General features: G+C 41.9%; 1 protein-coding gene across 1 annotated transcript in view; it reads right to left on the reverse strand.

Moving 5' to 3' along the window:
- Positions 1-12663, reverse strand: part of dpy19l1l (dpy-19-like 1, like (H. sapiens)) — a 30307-nt gene extending 17644 nt beyond the window's left edge. Inside the window, exons 1-7 of the mRNA XM_042489997.1 lie at positions 12586-12663; positions 10998-11135; positions 9149-9269; positions 6591-6684; positions 6307-6364; positions 4761-4852; positions 3301-3400 (exon numbers count right to left, since the gene is read on the reverse strand). Of these exons, the coding sequence (XP_042345931.1) occupies positions 3301-3400; positions 4761-4852; positions 6307-6364; positions 6591-6684; positions 9149-9269; positions 10998-11135; positions 12586-12663 (681 nt within the window). The remainder of the gene's footprint in view (positions 1-3300; positions 3401-4760; positions 4853-6306; positions 6365-6590; positions 6685-9148; positions 9270-10997; positions 11136-12585) is intronic.
- Between the last annotated feature and the right edge of the window lie 938 nt (positions 12664-13601).

Genomic DNA, 13601 nt, shown 5'->3' on the forward strand with positions numbered 1-13601 from the left:
AACAGGGATATGCTGCATGACGCCACTGTTTCACTAAAGCGAGCTGAAAGTTCAGGATGCTGCACGATTCGATTCCAATGAAGCTGAATTTTAATGCCCAACTTTTTTCTATCATCCTACACTTTAGGCACATTTAAACCAGCGTGGGCTTTCAACTACCACACACTGCTAAAAATACTGATCCATACAAATGGAGATTAAGACAGACGTCTTTTATTAATCCCTACAGAAAACTGTTTAATTATCTGTAAATTTAGAAGAAGGAAACTGAATACGCTAAAAAATAAAATGTAGAATATAAACTAATCTTAGAACAGGACAGAACTTTGCATGTCTTTTTAAATTACTATGTTTTTTTTTAATCTTGTCTTAATGCCTTTTTATGTGTTATGTAAAAAACTTTGAATTGCCTTTAACTCTCTACACTAATTATCTACAGTATATTTGAAGTGCATGTCCTGTAGTTAATGTCATATACTGAGCGCAGCGTGGAGCTTCACTGGGACTGCATAAATTAAAATGGAATTACGTAACACTGAATATAATGAATCTATGAATGGAGAATGGACTGTGACGCTGGGGCAATTATATACTGTGATGATTGTAATCAATTAATAAATTAATACATTTTAAAAAGCTGGTCTCATCTCGCTGGGGACTTCTGTTGCATCCCTCCCCCTCATTCCCTGTTATCGCTCCCCTATTGCTATCTAACAATGACATAAATTGCCCCCCAGAAAAGCATTAAGAGAGCCATTACAGAGGGACTTGATGAGTCAAATTTGTATTTAAATGATGCATAATACAACTATGAGTAAAAATAAATAAAAGACTATACATTTTTACACTGGAATTGCAAAAAGGTTAGGGTTAGACTTCTAATTGTGACCATTTTCTTATTAGCTTAATTATGATTTGCATCAAATGTATACTGAGGATTTTCCTAGAAACAACAACAATGTGTAGACTAATATAAGTAACCTCTCTCAATCGTCACTTATGATCCACTAGAGGTGCATGATGGTGTAATTTTATGCAAAGACTGGCTGGATTTTCTTCTTATTTTTTTGGATATTTATGGGTATGTATCCCAACAATGCTCACGTGAGGTCAGGGTTTACTGAAATAAAGGGAGCTGAAATGCGAAAAAAGAGTAAATCTGGGTTGGCTTTTACTTTTACTGCCGTGCATGTTTTCAAACTAACCAACAATCCTGCAAAGCATACTTAAACTGAAAGGTGTGTTCTCTCACAAGATAGAACATGAAAAAATAATTATGAAATAATGCTAAAATATTTATAATTTTAAGATGTTTTTTCTTCCTTTTTTGAGATTTTAAATCTAAATGCAAATTTGGTCGATCAAGTTGAAATAACGTTTCTAAATTTATTTATTTTCCCTGAAATTATTAATTCACTCCATGTTCCATAGCTTAGCGTAGCATAGCTTTGCGCAGGTTTGTAATATTGAAAAGATATGAGGTGTCATAATATAACTGCGATAAATACCAGAAAACAGGACAGGGTTTCCCACACATTTATGTATTTAAGGTGGCCCACCACAGCTAAAGCCTCTGCCATCATATATTAATTTTATAGTTTTGAGGCTGAACTGTTCATTGCACTACACTTGTGGAGTGTACTCTGGGTACAGACGGAGCAGCAGAGTGCCAGGTACAGTGAAGGTGAAACATTATTGTTCATTGTGTTGTGCCTAGAAGTTTGCTTTCACTCGCCTCTGCAGAAGCTCCTTCTCTAATCCATCGATCCGATCAACTGTGACTAACCTACGACTCAAACTCCCCAAACTGCTGCTGAGGGATAAAAGAACTCCGCCTGCACTGTGTTTCGCAGACTCGCAAAAATGTCAGGAATGAGAGCGCGGACATTATGATAAAAAAGGACACACAAACATCATCAGCTTCCAACAAGACCGGTGTGACATTTTGACAGGGTGTTATGTGTGCTACCTATTGCGGAGGATTAAAAAATAAAGCCGCTTGTAGCAGATAGCAGAAGAAGAAGAGCTGCTGAAAATGTCACTAAAATGGGAAATTTGTGAGAAAATCTGTGAGATTCGGGAGCTCCTTACCCTTCGAGCAGAGAACGAAATCAGCCGGCATATAATGTGAAGGTAAATGATTATTATTGTCATGTTATTCTATTGTTATTGTTTACAAAGCACTGCAAACAGTGCACAGTCGAGGCAGGCACTGTTGTGTTAGGCATCACGGCTGCCACGCCTCCTTTGCTTCGGATATGCCTGCATGCTGCCTAAAATGTAAATGTGTAGCTGTTTGATTAGGGTATGTGGGTGCATGCATATATGTTTGATTAATTAGATTGTAGGTTTAAGTTAATAAGGAGGGCGACTGAATGACTTGTGGAGAACGGATAGGATTAAATAAATCTGCACTTCTCCTCACTCTTCATCCTGTGTTTGACGATTTCTTTCGCTTTATGTATTCATTATTTGTAGATTTTACTACTTTTCTTTCTTTCCACTTGTTTGTATGGTCATTTCTCCATTTTCTTTTATACTTGATCGAAATAAATTTCCAAGATGCTGCTGTCATTTGTTTCTGTGTAAAGTGCTAAGGAGGCATAAAGGTGCGATCTTTGTGTGAAAGGGACTATAGATTCTAATTCTGTGGGAAACACAGAGAGATATTATAATAATGTCACTACGTAAAAACATCATTTTGCTTTTTCGTTTTTATTCTCACTCCTCCCACCAGACTGAGGAGTGAGCGGTGCGGGTGGATATACAGTATTTGTTACACATACAGCGCATGAGGCGAACACGCTCAATTAGCAGCTTACGAGCACAAAACAAAGAAATGATAGCTGTTAAATAACTCGTATCGTGTGCAGAAAGCCGCAGTGCCCTGAGGGGGCTGCCAGCAGCGTGGGCTAACTGCTGCAGAGCACAGATGCTCGCAGCTGTGACCTGCTTGCTCTGGAGTCGTGGTTCAAACTCTGGCTCTTCTGTCTGCCAGCCTACACTCTAAAACTAACCAGTTTTCTGCTTCTCTGAAAAATAAACTGTCCTTTCCACAGTCTCAACTGTTCAGCCCGACTGTACGTTCTGAAAGGGTTATGAAATTAGGATGTAAACGGTGTAATTTCACTATCTCCATCCCTTTTTCTTTCAGTCTATCCGTTAATACCAACTTCTGCTTCGTGCACCATCCTTGCCAAACTCCTCGGTTCCCTCCAAGTCTCTATTTCCTCCCTAATCTCGCTGTCCCTTCTGCTTTCTTCCCACAGTCTCCCTCAACGTCTCTCTTGCTCTGTTTACCTGAGTGAGCAGCACAAACTGGGCGAACTGCCAAGGCAGCATAAAGCACAAATTGGAGATGCCCAGGGCGACCATGGCTGTCCTGCTCGGGCTCCGTGTCCTGGGGAGAGAAGAGAGGCAGAGGAGGGGGAATAAATAACTCCAGTCCGAGAGAGAGGGAGAGAGTGTGGGTGTAGAGGAGATAAGAGAAGATGCATTAAGACGGCTGAGAAAACACACACAAACACACACACACACACACACACAAGACATTCAATTTCACCGAGTGTAACACAAAGTCCCGGCTATGTAGGAATATGACACGCAGTTCATTCTCCTTTTCAAAGCCGAAGGAGTCACAGTTTACCGGCTGCACTCACACAACACAAGGTGGCGTCTGCTGGTTGATGTGAAATGAGAAGATTACCAGTCTGTGTGACAAGCCCATTAGCTCGCCACGGCGCCTGCTTCAGTGCACCTCTGAGCAGACGACACAAGCTAGCTCTGCTTCACTCCACTAATTACAACACACGGGGCAAATTGTAGCCTGTCTTCCTTTAATGAGACGAGGAAGCCGCTGTTTGATCCTGTTTTACTTCTGTTAATTCACATATTCAACAGGCTGTTCAAAGGAAAGAAAACCAGATGCTTTGCGTATGTTTTTTTTACCCAATAACAATTTCAGGCACCAAGATACAACTAGATTTGGGGAGTAAACACATAACGAATGCACTGTACAATATTTAAAGTTACATGGCAGATATTTATTTTTTTAGTTTTGATTTAACCTTTATTTAACCAGGTTGGTTCCACTGAGATGAATAAGCCCTTTTTCCTAGGGAGACCCGGCCAAGACCGTCAGCAGTGAGAAAATACAATTCACAGGCACTAAAATCTGCATTACAGGAGAACTTTCTATGAGTCACTTGTACAACCAGGCAGCCTAAAAGCATGGCCATCCCATAAACTCTGCCTCTAAGTCTTTCATTTTAGATTTAAAAACACTTTACGACAGCAGCTCCTTCAGTTTTAAGTCACGCTGCAACAGATTCAGTGACGACACTACTGGCAATGGCTACGTTTACACGCACAAAATATTGAGTTCCTCGACCTTAATCCGAAAAAGACAATATTCCTGCTAAGCTGTTTAAACAGCTAAAGAAAGTGAATATTCCACTGATATTCCTCTTTGCATGCATAATCAGATTTAACATGTCATTTCCATTTTGCTTCTTTGCATCATAATATATCCAAAACACTGTCGATATCAGCTGCCATTTTCACATAGAGATCGCGCCAAAAGGCCGCAACCGAGTCCCTTCTTCATGCTGCCTTTGCATTTTTACACAGAGCCAAGCGACTGAGGCATCATGCCGCTCCAGAGTGTGACCGACTTCTACTCAGACATTATTTTGGTGCTTTTACGTCATAAAAGTCATCTGGACCGCTGTGGGTTTAAGACAGAGTGGTGGTGAGTTTACCGTAGGATGTAGGTGAGAAGGAGCATCTGCAGGACTAAGAACGGGTAAGCAAAGCTCTCCCTCAGCGGCGGAGTCCACATCACACGAGTGCTCTGATGACATCCATGAAAAGACACACGCACACACACACACACACATTAAAAAGCAAATCAGTGGATGAAATCACTTAGCAACAATTTTTAAAAAACAAAGAGGAGTTAGTGAGTCACGAGCATTTTCTTCCTCTGCAGTTTATAAATAACTTCAGTTATTAAACCTTTTTTTATACATATAATTGAAACATTACTCATGTGCACGATTGTGGGCATTTAATACTTTTGCCATCACACAGAAGATTCTGAGTCCCTCAAGTGTGATTGAAGAGGTGGAGGAAGACATTTTTGGTAAGTCTGTCAGCCTATTAAATCTAAATATATAACGTTTAAGTAGCCTGAGGCCGACAGCGTCACAGGTAATGAGTAATACGGTGATATAATATGCATCCACCTTTCATAATGTTTGTTGTAATTTGAAGTGTTTGTTGGATGATTTTGTTGTTTAGTATTTATTGTATTTATGTGAAACTGTTGACGTCCTGGGATGCAAAGCCACATCAAAATGATCCACCCTGCAACTCAAACTCCTCCAATTGCTGCTGAGTAAAAAATTACTTTTTTTAAAAAAAAGATTATTTTTGGGGGCTTTTATTGCCTTTAATATTATACAATGGAAAAGCAGCTGTGAAATCCAGCATTTCAGGCTGCAACATTCACAAAAAAAGCCCATAAAATCCTGGACGGACTGGTTCAGTTTGACTTTATTTGTTCCCTGACATTCTTCTGCTCCATCTGTGTCCAGAGTAGGCTCTGCTCTCCAATGGTGTGGTGCCATACGTAACTGAATGGTATATATATTCTAACAGTGCTCCTAATGAACGGTACAGCTCCAAAAATATGAAATCATTACATGGCAGCAGTTGTTTTAAGCGTGGCAGGCTGCCACAAATAAATAAATGAGTGGAGGCCCTGACAGAAGACTTTCGTATTGACAGATCCTCCGTAATAAAGGACTCACTTTGGTGCCACAAAAAGCTCGATCAGAACTCCCCTACTTTTCTGTTCTTTGGCTGCCACACATTCTTGTAAGAGGGGAACTTTCTCTAAGCCTTGATAAAAAACAACACCACTATTTATACATTAGTTATGTTACCAGCCCACTGCATCCTGCAGAAAAACAAAGGTTAAATCACAGATGCTAAAGTCTGCACTCCGTGAGGAGGTCACGGTGTCTGAGAGGACTGAGCAACATCTGTGAGTGTGACTGAAATGTTGCCGTATTGATCTGAAAAAACAGACTTGCTGTCCGTTGTGGAGGAATATGAAGGAGGTGAGAGGAGGGACTCGGCTTTAAGTGCCAGCTGAAACCAGCTCTAAGCTCCTTTGAGGGCTGAAAGAGTCCCTCCGCTTTTGACTGCTTTTTTTCACTTTACACATTTCACAAGCATGAAACCAGAGAGACTTTTGGCACATCATAGTGTGAAGCTGACAGTTGGGGGCAGTGCACTCACCTCACCGTGATTAAAGAAGAAACACAGCGTGGTGACGACGCCGCCCAGTCGACTTCCGCTGGACAGGAAAAGTGGGGATGCCAGAAAAGAGAGGCAGAGAGCAACCGACATTTTCAGAAAGGTCATCGTCCATCTGATTCCACACATCCGTATTTGACAGGAGACGAAGCGTAAAACTGCATTCTGTCTCCGGCTGACAGCTGAGATGACACGCAGCATAAAAATGATTCACGCTCACGTCTCTGAGGCCCGTCTGAGCGTCAAAGGACAGAGGGCGGGGTTACCTGAGGTAGGCGCCGTAAACGAAGAACAGGCTCATCATCACGCCGTTCAGCAGGAACACACAGCTCACGTAAAAATACGCCGGGTCGCCCATCCCTAATGCGCACACACGTGCACACACACGCACGCACACACACGCGCACACACACACACACACACACACACACACACACACACAACAATCAATAAATCAATCACATTATTTTTATGTAGCACTTTTCATACAAACAAACTGTAACACCAAATGCTTCATACAAACACACACACACGCTGATGATTGAGTTATTGATCGACCCCTGCTTTTGATCAACTAATCATTCAATAAACAAAAGAACTGACAACTGAAAACTGAGTAATCATTGAAGTCCAACCAAAAAAATCAAAATCATTCACCATTTCCAGCTCCTCAAGTCATCCCAATCTTTCGCTGCGTCCCTTAATTTTCCTGTGACCTCTCCAATCTGTCATATCTAAGCAAATTCCCTAAATTCTCATATTTTACAGAATATACAATTAATCTGACAATAAAATACAAAGTACACAAAACCAGCACACAGGAGAGGAAATGGTTAATCTATGTTCATAAGACTTCCCTGTAAATGCTTGTGCCTTGGTTCAGTTTTCTCGAACAGAAAGGGACACAGTCTCCTTCAAACCGCAGTTCGGTCGATGCAAAAATAGCCTCTGAAACAGGCAGCGTCTCCGCAGAGCTCGTGCTGAGTTCGGGGCGCTCTGCTCTGGATGCCGCACACACCAACCTGCTGCAGGCTCTCTGTGGCCTGCTGCTGTTTTCACATTTTTTATGTGGTTTTTATTGTGAATGCAAACTGAACAAAAGCCCTTGAGGGGATGAAGTTGTAGGGACGAGCTCCCAGAAAGCAGCTCCTCTCAGAGAGTCTCCAGAACTGTTGGACCGGGTCACGAACACCCGGACTCCGGTCTGAACACAGTCGGTGACCTTTGTTTCATGTGGTCACACTCCTCCCTTTTCTGACATTTTTATTGACTGTACCTCTCTAATACCGCTAAAATGCCAAAAAAAAAAAAGTTAACCAAACACACTGACAGGAGATTCTGAGGCCAAAGGTCGTTCAAACAGAAAAGAGACCAAATTTCTGTTTGCAGAGTAAAAATAACACAAATTAAAATAACACGAATCTTAAATGTGAAAAAGATGACAGCTGAAGTGAAAATACTGTGAGAGTACATGGCATATTTGAGATGAGGGAACTTACAGAGTCCTCACCAGCTTGTGTGCTGACCCCATCATCACATAGATATGAGAATATATATCACTGAATACTAAAATTTCCCCTTTTCAATACACAAAAGTTCCTCATTCTGTACTCAGAGGTCTGATGTGTAAAACACACTTGGCATCACTACATTAGCAGGTACGCAGGACGCACTGACGAGGCTTTAATGACAATCCAGCTGCTGGAAAGTGTACTGACATCACTGCGAGCCGCCTCGTCGCCACGCCGTGACGGTAAATCACAGAGCGAACAAAGAACGGAGCTCGTCCCAGAATCGGCTCAGTATGAACATGCAGTAACACGTGTCATTGTGCATCTCACAGAAAGAGACATTTACAGGGACCGGCCCCGCTCCCTGACGGCTCGCTCTTATGCAAGGCGGCCTGCGTCAGGTTTGTGTCAACAGTGAAAACAGCCCGTGTACATCGACCCGAGGGCCGCTGGCTTCACTAATGAGACGGACAGAAACACGCAGCTCCACAAAAGAAAGCTGACAGCAGCTCGTTTCCTCTCAGCAGGTTTTGCTGCCAATAGAAAACGATTTGTGTGTAACAGGTTCAAAGCATTTTCTTCCCTCAGGCCGCTGTGATAATGTTAATGCTTCCTTTGCTGTGTTGTGCCTGTTGTTCTTCTAACAATTTGTTTTGCTGCCAATTAGATCCTTAAAGTCAGAAATATACGTCTTTGAACCACCATCGGCTCACATCCAGGTCTGTCCACAGTTTAGTCTAGTACAGGGAGCTTATCGATACTGCTGTCGAGTCCCGTGGGTCCTATAATGTAACCTTACATCTCGAGTCAAATCACGCCATCTAAACCGAAGCACACCCAAACTTTGGAGCAAGTCCTGTCAGGTAAAGACAGTAACCGAGTGCTCAAATAAGAGCGCGTTAGTGAAACAAACAAGGTTCCATAAGGTTTCATTGTGATGTGTTCAAAGTCAGATTATTCCTGCGTCCAAGAGTACGTCTGTACCAAATCTGAAGAAATTCGGATAGGCGGATGGACAACCCAAAAACATAAATCCTCAGTTTCTTTTGTCAGATTTATACATTTTGTCTTTACTGTCAACTTCCCCACGAAGCTGCTTTGACTTCATCTGCCAGTGAAGAAATTAGTCATCAGTCAGTCTCACGTCAGACTGTGAGTAAGTTAAATGTTAGTGTAGCTCCAGGATCACACACGGGAACTATCTGCCTGAGCAGTGCAGTCATTCCTCAGCCTGCTGTGTGTGTGTGTGTGTGTGTGTGTGTGTGTGTGTGTCTGTGTGTTTGCAGATTTAGCTCCATGGCGACAGTGTGTACCTTCACAGCTGTCCACAGGAGTCAGTCCCTCTCCTCTGTTGATGGACCAGCACATCTTCGTGGGAATCCCAAAATATCCCATTACACCTGTGTATATCCGGTACCAGCTGGCCAGGACCACCTGGGGAGAGGAGACGGACGAGACACAGTGTAACGTCTCTTTAAACAACATGTTTGAAAGTGTCTTTGTGTCCTGCTGTCCCTGAGGAGAACAGCAGTCCTCTAAAATCCCATTACGCTCTAGAAAGTAGATCGTTGCCCTGAGAAGATAACACTGTCGTCCCCAAAATAATTAAACTGGAAATAAAAGGAACCAACGAGTGTGTGAAACCAGTTTAAAATCTAATTCTGGTCCCATCCTATAAAGTAACCCAAGTGTGTCAATTTCATGGCATTCCCTGCCAGCTTTACGCTTCCTAAAATTTCACAACTGTCCACAGAGTAACCATTTGGCAAATGGAAATCCCAAACACAACGCATGCAAATGCATCTTCTTCCTCCAGTCAAATTTCAGGTTTGTTTTAAAACGCTACAGCCTAATTTACTGGGTTCATGACATGAAAGTGCGTTTTCTCAGCTGAAACAAAACAACACACGACACGACACGACACAATAGAAGACAACAAGACAGCCACCAATCCAGCGAGCACTGCAGAGACACTAACTCTGCTGTCGAGCTGTACACGAGCAGGCCCTTCACACTGAGTATGTTTATGTGCACATTACGCATATGCATATATGCACATATGCATATTACGTTTTTGTGTCTTTATTCTGAAAAAGACAATATTCCTACAAGAACGTGTACATCACTAATGACAAAGAGTATTGCACTAAAATTCGTCTTCATATGCAGCTGTGTAAACTCTGATTAATGTGCTCTAACACGTCGCTTATCAAGTCAAAATATAGAAAAGCGGAACAGCTTCTCTGCAATAAAAAAAGGATTTTGTGCTAAATTTGTGCATATCCAAAATGCTTGTGTGTATGTGGAGGAGCTGAGCCCCGCTCACGGTGAAACTAACAGCGTGACCAGAAGTGAAACCAAATGTGTCTCAGCAGAGTTTTAATCTGTGCATTTTTAGGCGCTGTGAGAAAACACTTAGACGCTGCGTCTAAGTCGTAGCATTGTTGGGAAAACCCTGCTGCTTTTTCGTGTGTTATATTGGCTAAAATGTTGGCGATGGGAGGAAATGTCGGACTGAATATGGAAACATGGTGAAACAAGATATCACTTCTGTCTGAAATGAAGGCAGATTTGAAACATTTTTTGGTTTCACCTAGATTTTCAGATCCACTTTGACATATGAAATATGTCTTTGTTTGTCCGCAGTCAGAGTTCAGACGCAGCTCATCCAGACACACAGCTCCATTTAACTGAGACTAAAACACCCGTCATTTTTCTCTCAGATCCATCAACTCTTCCTGCTGCTTCAGGAAATCTTTCTTTTGCCATCTGTCACCAGTTTCTGCTTTTAATTGTGTGAAATTACAATCTTCAGTTTATTTGCAGCACAAATAAAAGACAAACTGCTTCAGCTGCTTTTTGCTGATGTGACTGATTTATTTTGTGGGTTATTGATTGTTCTTGTCGAACAGCTGAAGGCCAATCTCTCATTTGTTCATTCCAAGTGGATGCAGGTGCCAAATTTAAATATATTAACTCAAGGCATTTTTAGATATATATTTAGAGATGTCACACTCATGAGAAAGGGATGAACAGACAGGTGGACAGACAGAAGGACAGCCCCAAAAACATAATGCCTCTGGCTACAGCTGTAACCTACGCAGAGGCGTCATAAAACGTGTGCACTTCATCATGTGAACATCATGTCAAACTCGACATTACCTCTGGATACAGATTAAATCTCTGCAGGGTGTTGATGACCAGGGGGTACTCGGTCAGCCGGTCGTTCATGACCACGTGGAGGCCGTCCAGGAACGAGGGGGCCTCGATTATGGTCTTGTAGTAAGAATAATACAAACCCTGCAACCAAAAGATACAAACCTTTGATTAAACTCTCAAAGAAAAGCTCAAAATGATGAAGACGTCAGAAGGAGAAATATCAAGGCAGACGGAGAGAGAGAGAGAGAACAAAAGACAAACAAAGAAAATGAGACACTGAGACAGTGAAAACAGAGCGATACAGAGAGACAGAGACGGCAGACAGACACTAAATATAACTCAACAACATGCAGCCCCCAGACTGAGGAGACCAGAGCGAGTTAGTCAGGCTCAGCAGATGGCAGCAGTTCACAGCCCATGTGCAGCACACAGCAGGGGGGAGAGAGGAAAAATATTCAGTTTGCATATGATAAACGTTGCCTTCGGTGTCATCTCTGAAAAGGACATGAAGCCTGTGCTGCGTGTTAAATCTCAGCCACTTTCACACAGTCCCAGTGATGCAGAAACGTTCACTATATTAAAGCTGGGGTAGGCAGTTTCATTTGGCACCATCAGGCAAAAATCCCACAATAAACTTTGAGCATATTATGATACTCTGAGAGAAAACTAGACTTCTGCACCTCCTCTTGGCTGTTTTTTGACTTTTGACTTTCCTATTGCCTCTTCCACATACGCAGATGCACATGCACGTGCACGCACCATCTGTGAAAGAACGGCAGTGTTATAATTTCGCATCCTCAGTGAACGCAATGGAGGCAAGAGCTGACCAATCAGAGAGGGTTTCGAGGGCTTCATTGTCAAAGACTTTTCTCCGTCCAACAGCAAAAGCAAAATTATATCATGATATTTCAGGGTATTTTTACAATATTGATATTCTTGATAATGTAACAAAATACAGAAAAATATTAGGTAATTCATTTCTAGAACATAAAATTTTATCAAAATAAGTGTTATAGTTTTATGTCAACCAAAACATAAACAATTTGACTTCAAATATTCAGTAAAAACTAAAGAGAAATGATCTCTTATTTCTGTAGTTTATAAAGATGACAGTAGCAGGAGCCAGGTTCAGATTCTGTATCAAATATAAATAGTGCAACAAAATAAAATCAACCACAACAGCTGCCAAATACACGCCAGCAGCAATTTCACTTTAAGCCTCGGTTGTTGATGCCGTGCGTAACGGTGTGACGTCATTTGCCCTCTTTTGAAATTCTGCTGGTTTTTTGTTTTTGCCATTTCCTGATATCTGCCCACCGCTGCTTTAAATGGAAAACGTGTTGTTCTTGTGCAGCAACCCAGCGACAAAAAAACGCCACAGAGAAGCATTTGACTCATTATACAAAAACCAGTTTGAGGACCAGGTTCAGTACTGTCTCTGATGTGTTGACAGGGTTCTGGTTTTCTCAGATGAGACGGAGTTAAGGTGCAGTCACAGTATATTCGCTCTGTCTCTTTCATGCGTTTGGACAGCTGACGAATAAAGCCAGCATCTCCTGTTCTGATCAGCCGGCCTCCTCTGGAGGCTCACAAGTCCCAGTTTATCTTTGTTCAACTTTGGTACTTCGTCCGGTTGTTCGGAAATGTCAACGTCATTATTCTGCGTCATCACCGTTCTGACAGAAGCACAACTCCAGAAAACACACGGCAGCATGGCTCGCAGACTGTCATCGCTCTGCTCGATCTTTATTTAGGACCGCACCGGAAACTTCCCGTCTTTTTCAAACAACAGGAGGCTTGTGTGACAGGCTGAAACTCATGTTTATTTCCAATTACTTTCTGCCCATTATTTTCTTAATTAAATCAAAATGAGTTGTCAAAAATGGTGACAGGCATCTGTCATAAAATCCTTGAGCCTGAGGAGCTGTGCCCCAATTTACTTCTTTTGTCAAGTCAAAACCTCCCAGATATAATTCTTTAATCGCTTTTTGCACAGGAAACTGAATTATTTACACAAATATAAAAAAACGAAGGAGGATGTATCAGAAATCTTTATTGTGACGGCTCAGTCATCAAAAGAGCCAGCGTGTTTCAGCCATTGGAGGCGCTGTGGGACTGTACTTTATTTATCAGAGGAGCGGGTGGCTGAGGCGTGACTTTCATTCAAAATAAATATAAAATACGACCTGAGGGATAGCTGCATGTCCCTCACCTCAGCCAAAATTAAAAGCACAAGTCCCTCTTCAGGGTTTACATTGTGTTTTCAGTGCCTGACCCGTTTCAGAGCACCCTTTCATCCCCACATAAATGACGAACAGTCCCTATCCCTCACATGCAGAACGTCGAGTCCAGTTAAACACGACTGAGGTGTTTACGCAACGGAATAGCTCGACTTCCAGTCGCATTGTCCGGTTGTCCGGTGTTTGTCCGGTTGCAGCTTAACAAGAAATGGCCCAAACATGAGCAGGAAATTAGTAAAAACTTACAAAAAAATACCAGAAAATAAACAAACAAAATGTAAAATAAAATAATAATAATAATAACAAAAAACATGAAAATCACCTTCAGCCAAGTGCTAATATATATATATACATATATACATATAAT

This window comes from Plectropomus leopardus, chromosome 7, assembly GCF_008729295.1.
Source record: "Plectropomus leopardus isolate mb chromosome 7, YSFRI_Pleo_2.0, whole genome shotgun sequence".
In the NCBI taxonomy this organism is placed as follows: Eukaryota; Metazoa; Chordata; class Actinopteri; order Perciformes; family Serranidae; genus Plectropomus; species Plectropomus leopardus.